Source organism: Vespa mandarinia, chromosome 17 (assembly GCF_050613455.1).
Source record: "Vespa mandarinia isolate Hongniang chromosome 17, ASM5061345v1, whole genome shotgun sequence".
NCBI lineage: Eukaryota > Metazoa > Arthropoda > Insecta > Hymenoptera > Vespidae > Vespa > Vespa mandarinia.
The window spans coordinates 2271248-2277500 of NC_140826.1; the positions used below are offsets into that span (position 1 = coordinate 2271248).

At 26.7% G+C, this 6253-nt stretch overlaps 1 protein-coding gene across 3 annotated transcripts; it reads right to left on the minus strand.

The window, feature by feature from the left end:
• Window positions 1–280: 280 nt before the first annotated feature.
• Window positions 281–5905, minus strand: Pld (Phospholipase D). Of its 3 annotated transcripts, none has more exons than XM_085662137.1 (11): window positions 5635–5905; window positions 5015–5193; window positions 4527–4887; window positions 4342–4462; window positions 3848–4271; window positions 3476–3711; window positions 3001–3268; window positions 2771–2933; window positions 1456–2683; window positions 1044–1373; window positions 281–894 (listed from the first exon to the last, which is right to left on the minus strand). In XM_085662137.1, exons 2-11 carry the CDS (start codon window positions 5145–5147, stop codon window positions 793–795), a joined length of 3366 nt encoding a protein of 1121 aa, XP_085518263.1. In that variant the 5' UTR covers window positions 5148–5193; window positions 5635–5905; the 3' UTR covers window positions 281–792. The 3 variants fall into 3 exon arrangements, with proteins under 3 accessions (XP_085518263.1, XP_035741996.1, XP_085518264.1); XM_035886103.2 differs by having other exon boundaries at window positions 5015–5243; XM_085662138.1 differs by lacking the exons at window positions 5015–5193; window positions 5635–5905 and having other exon boundaries at window positions 4540–4716.
• Window positions 5906–6253: the final 348 nt, after the last annotated feature.

Sequence of the window (6253 nt, forward strand, 5' to 3'; positions counted from 1 at the left end):
GTTCATCAAACATTTAAAACGCATTTAAATAAATCTATTTATATCAATCTTTATATATGTATATATTATTTATAAATTGGGTCTCCGAAAGCAGCAACCTCCACGCGGTGAGACCTGGACAATCGATATTACTTGCGTCATTATTATAATAATTGCGTATAATTGTAAAACTACGCAAGTACTGTCGAGCTAATGGCTGCGACATTAAATTATTTAATTATTAAATTTTCTTTAATTATTTTCTCAAGGAAGATGATATTATTGGAATTATACTTAAATATACATACATATGTATATACATATATTTTGTCTTATTGCTCGTCATATGATTATAACATATAACAAAATATATTTTTTTTTTTAACGTAACAAGCCTCATATAAAAATAATATTTCAACAAATATATATATATATATTTAGTATCATAGATCACAACGTTGAACGACAAGCACTAATCAAGAGGATTTTCTTCGACCCGTTACAATTATATTTATATATTTAGAAGAGGTAGATATCGTGGAATGCAAAAGTTATTCTTAATTTCTTAACAGTCATATTCTCTACTTTTCTTTTTTTTCCTTCTATTTTTCATAATAAATTAAAATATATTTAATAAATTAGTTGTCCTGTTAATTAAAATTTCTAAAGCTTTTATGTTAAAGAATGATTTTAAAAGTAAAAAATTTTTCTAAAAATGTCTTTTGAGCAAGCCAGTTCAATATATATTCAGTTGCTCAAATTATTGTCTGCGTAAATGGCTTCTTATTATTTTAAGTATTTTTTTTTAAGATTTTAAGTCCATAAAGCTGTCGGCATTATTCCTTCAACTGTACTAGCTGCTGGTTTTAGATCTTCGTTGCATAAGAAATTCAATGGCATATCAACCAAATGACCCTGAAATAATTGTTATAATATTAGGTTATGTTAAATGTATATCAAAGATATTATGTTAAAGATAGAAAAAAGAGAGAGAGAGAGAGAGAGAGAGAGAGAGAGAGAGAGAGAGAGAAGAGAAAGAAAGATTGAAAAAAGGAAAAACTTACCTTAATATTCTCTACCATTTCTTGAGCTAAAATTGTATCTGTAGAATTGAGAGAGGCTTCATCTTGATACTGTTTTAAAGTAGCAAAATTAACAACTTTGTTAGTTGGAATGCAATGGAATACTTCTTCGTATATTTCAGTATTATTTTTACTTCTCTTGCACCATATATCTTTATAGAAACTTTCTTTAATTATATCAGTTAGGTTAATATCTTCATTGTTTTTCAATAATCCTAAGTGTTCACGAAATAATTGCTTTCTGAATGATCCAGCAAATTTTCCACAAGGAAATGCTATATCGTTCATTCTTCCTTCGTCGAATTCTAAATCCTATGAAAGAGAAATAACATAATTTTTTTTTTTTTTAATCTGAATACATATTCATGATTTTAGACATATAAAAAAAACTCACTTGAATAATAACAGCTATCTCACTATCTCTAGTAGCTATCATACTTCTATCATTTATATTAGCAGAACCACAAATTACTGTATTATCATCTACAATCATTAGCTTACTGTGAACATAGATGAGTTCAGTCACCAGAGTACCATTGAGCATAGAATGAGTTCTTAATCCATGGAATGTTATATATTCGCTAGGATCCGATATACCTGCTTCAATTAATCGATTTAATATAGAATTTCTACCTCTTGATATAGATGCATAATTCCAATGTGTTATGGCACGTAATGCAGTTCCAGTTGGACCACCTACTTCACCCTCGAATCCAGGTAATAAAGGCATCACGATGAATACTCTAAAAATGGCACCTTCTCTATGAGCTCGTAAAATTCTTTTTAATAAAGTCTCTCCAATACGATTCTTCACATAATTTATTTCCATTGTTGCAAGTGTTATAAAAAATTGATTTTCTATGTATATATATCTTTCAGCCTTACTTATCGCTTGAATATAAGCTTCTTGTATACTAGCTTCTCTTATATCTGAATCAAGAAATCCAGCTGACCATGAACTAACTGATCGTAATACTTGACATTTGACATTTTGTATATTATTTTGTGGAATGAACATTGTAGCATTATTTCTAAAGTCCTTATAAGATTTTGGCAATAGAAATGGATAAGAAGGATTTAATTTTGCTTTTTCTATTTTAATAGCATTCCAACGTTGAATAAAATGTCTGGCAACGTCCCTAGCTGCTGATCCTTGTATTAAAACACCTACATCGTGCCAGGGCATTCTAGGAGTAGTACTTCTATCGACTAAATCTCTATAAGGTTTTTCCAAATCATTAAAATCCTTTACGATAAAATTTGTATAATCCTTTCCAAGCCAAAGTTTAGTTGTATCAGGAATTTCAAATATATCTGTTGTTAAAATTTCTTCACCACTTCCAAGTGGTCTTAGGACAGTTGCATTATCAATTTCATCGTGTTCGCTATCACTTCCTTCATGTGGATTATATACCATATTTATAAGTTCTTTACGTTTTATTTTTATATTATCCTTTACTTTTCCAACTGTTGTTATTGCCATGTCAAATAAATTTTTTCTTTGTGGCTCTGGAGTATTACATTTCATAGTATCAAATTCTTGTGGAGTTGGCATTATAATTAATTCATTTGCATTCAATTGAGGTAAATATTCTTCTTTTAATTGCTTACTTACAATAGGTCTGTTTAAAGAGTAAAAGATAAAAATTAATATTTTACATTTATTTGATTAATAATTTATAAGATTAATTTATTAATATGATACTTACAATACTGGTATAGTTTTTGTAGTTGCCATTGCTATTGTATTAGTTGCAATAGCTAATGGAAGTAATACGTGATTACGAATATTACATCTTCTTACTCGTTTACTACTCGTATTTACTGTTTTTCCTTTTGACGGAATATATATACTGGAATGTTGTACCGATCCTATATTCATAATATATATTTTATTATTTTATTTTTTCTTAACATTGAATGACCCTTTGAAACTTACCTAAATCAATTAATCTATGTTCATTGTTGTCCCATCTACCATAACATAGATCAATACCACCAAGAAATGCGATGCTTTGATCGACTACTACAATTTTTTCATGATGTGCCCAAAGAAATACACCAACTCTTGCGTGATCTGGATGTCTCAAAACTTTAATATTTTCAGGACATTTTTCTACAAGTCGTTGTTTACTATAGAAACTATTTATACCCAATGCGACTTCCACCTCTTTGTATATCATTATGAATACTTTAATGCCTTTCATCTAGAAGAGAAAAACATTTTTTTTTTTTTTTTTTTTTTTTAATATATATTTCTAAGCATAGATTAATTCTTATAAAAAAAAAAAAAAAAAATTTTTTTTCTTTAGCTGCATAGAAAGAGAATCTATTGCATGTATTTTTTTTTTTTTTTTTTTTTTTTTTTTTTTTTTTTTTTTTTTTGATAATTAAATAGACTTCTTTTTATTTACTGCTTTTCTTTGTAAAATCACATCTAATCTCCAATAATCTCCATTTATCGGTGGACGTTTCATATAAATTTCTGGAGAGAGCCACCAGTCCGCAATAAAAATTTCCTCTTTGGCATTTTCTAATGCATCAGCTACAGCTGACATATAATTGCAACCATCGACAAACCAAGTTGCCGGTATAGAAGAGCGATACGGAGCAAAGGAATTATGTGGATTTGTTTGTATAAAATCTTTTCCTAATAATAATTAGATTTAAAAAAAATGTTTTTTAGATTTAATAAATTTATAAAATTATTAATAAATTAAATATATTAGATTTAACAATTAGATTTAAATATGTTTCTCTTAATATAATATTTATATAATAATTACCTTCTGTATTAATAACTTGTTGTATAAATTCCATCCATTCTTTAGCTTGTCTACGTGTCCAACATTTGAAAACAATATGTCTACTTAGATTTATTATTTGTAATCCATTTCTTAATCCCGTTGTATACATTCCAAAACTAATACCAAAAGCATTATCCATTAAAATAACGGATTTCAATTTGCCATCTTTAGGATCTATATATGCTATAAAGGTATCTTTAACAAGTAGATGCCGAGAATGCCATTTGCCGCAGATTGAAGCACAAAAATGATTGCATCTGACACAAAACATGCCTTCGAGTAAACCACAGAAATTACATCTACTTCTAGCTCCTGAACCGGTACGTTTCAATACTATACCCTCTTTACCTTTCATTCCTAAATCAGCTATAAATGATAGATAAGATAATCCCAAAAAGTTGATCTAAAAATTATAAATAAAATAATAATATTCATTGAATTCAAGATAAATATTATCAATTACTTTTATATACCGTTTCTGGATGATGTTTATAAATATCCATTTTAATCAAATTCTTAAGATAATCTTCAAGAACTTTCATTCTATCATTCAATTGTTCATAAGGTACTAAAACGTCTGGTTTATTTGGAAATCTATAATAATAAATATTTTTTATGAAAGATTTATTCATATATATATATATACTATAATGTGTACCTTGGTAAAGCACCTCTGTCTTTCATCTTTTCTCTTGAATATGCCAAACATTTTAAACTATTCCTTCTTTCTCTATGTCCTTTGGTTGGAAAAGGTATATTTAAACTAGTTCTATAGATTTTTAATTGATTATGCAAATTTTGTATATGCTTGTATCTCTTTTTAATTGTCCAAGAAAATGAACCATGCGTAAATTCTATAGTATATAAATTTGGATTTAAAGGATGCGTAGTTACACTACGTTCATTATTTATTATTCTTACATGAACTTCCTCACAGGGTATAAAAATATTTTGTTTGTATTTTTTCAATTTCGTAGGAATATTGTGTATGGCAGAAAATGGTATTATACCAGTACATTCTAAATGAAAAAAGAAAACAAAACAAAAAGAAAAGAAAAAAAGAAAGAAAAAAGAAACATGCAAAAAGAAATATAATAAAATTTTGTCATTGTATTTGTTTAACATAAAAAAAAAAGAAAAAATTACCTATTTCTTCGATATTATCTTCATTGTTTAAAATATTTATTGCCTCTCCATTTTCATTAATTGTTAATTCCAAAGAATCAGGTACACCTAGTGCATCATCGTATTCAGAATCATGAGACATAGTACGTTCCATATTCAATTATTCGTTATAAATAATTTATTTACAATATTGTAAGTTTCTGAATACATTGAAAAGAGAAAAAAAAAAAAAAAAAAAAAAAAGAATTTCCTACAAATTCGTTAAGGATACATATAAGAATTTCTTCTTATCACTGATTAAATTAATAAAAAAATTCATTGATTTCCAATATTTTATAGTATCAGTTAATGTTCATAGATGATAAAACGATATCTAAGAATAAAGGGGTAAAAGTCTTTATTACAGTATTATAAAGTGAGATAAGAATTGTAAATTTTTCAATTAAAATGTCTCATAGTGATGTATTACTATAACAATAATAATAGTCTTGAAATTGAGGTCACTATGAACCAAACCTGACCTTATAGTTTCTACGATATATGTACATATGTATATATGTATATATATATATCGCAATATTAACAATAGCACACTTTATGTATTAAAGAAATAATATTATTTAAATAGAAAAAAAGGATACTATATTTTTCTTTTTTCTCACTAATATAGTAAAATATCGTCGAAATTATAGATTTTAGGCGTGTAAAAATATGTTAAAACAATCCGGCATATTACATGTAAAACTGAAATTATTCACTCCGAGTAATTCTATTATCATAACATTTGGCCATAGATTATCAACTCATCGTCAACGATCTCATTTCGATTACTAAAGTGCATACTGATACGCGTGTTTCTATCATCGAAACTGTCATTCTAAAACGATTAATCGCGATCTTGACCGAATATAACCGAATATATCAGGTTATGTCGATAAAACAGGAAATTCTTTATAAAATTGATTTTATCATCGGATGAAAAACTTTTGTGAGGTTATTTATATACGAATCATTTTGTTTTTTGTTGGTTTTTTTTGTTTCCTTTTTTTCTGTTTTTTTTTTCTTGTTTTTTTAATACTTCTAACAATCATTTTTGTCCTTTTTTTTTTTTTTTTTTTTTTTTGAAGTTTCTCTCTTTTCTGTTTTTTTATTTATTTATTATATATGTATGTAAATATCGACGCATAAATCTTTTTTTTTTTCTTCGTTGGTTTCACTTCTTCCGAATATCATTCTATTTTCTTTTTTCTTTTTCTTTTT

Bases quoted from the DNA above. Each gene is read 5' to 3' on its own strand.
- Pld (XM_085662137.1), bottom strand. From the start codon at position 5,147: ATGGAACGTACTATGTCTCATGATTCTGAATACGATGATGCACTAGGT. The intron at 2,684-2,770 runs GTAAGTATCATA...CTCTTTAAACAG, and splicing joins ACAAAAACTATACCAGTATT to ACCTATTGTAAGTAAGCAAT. The intron at 895-1,043 runs GTAAGTTTTTCC...CAATTATTTCAG, and splicing joins AAATGGTAGAGAATATTAAG to GGTCATTTGGTTGATATGCC.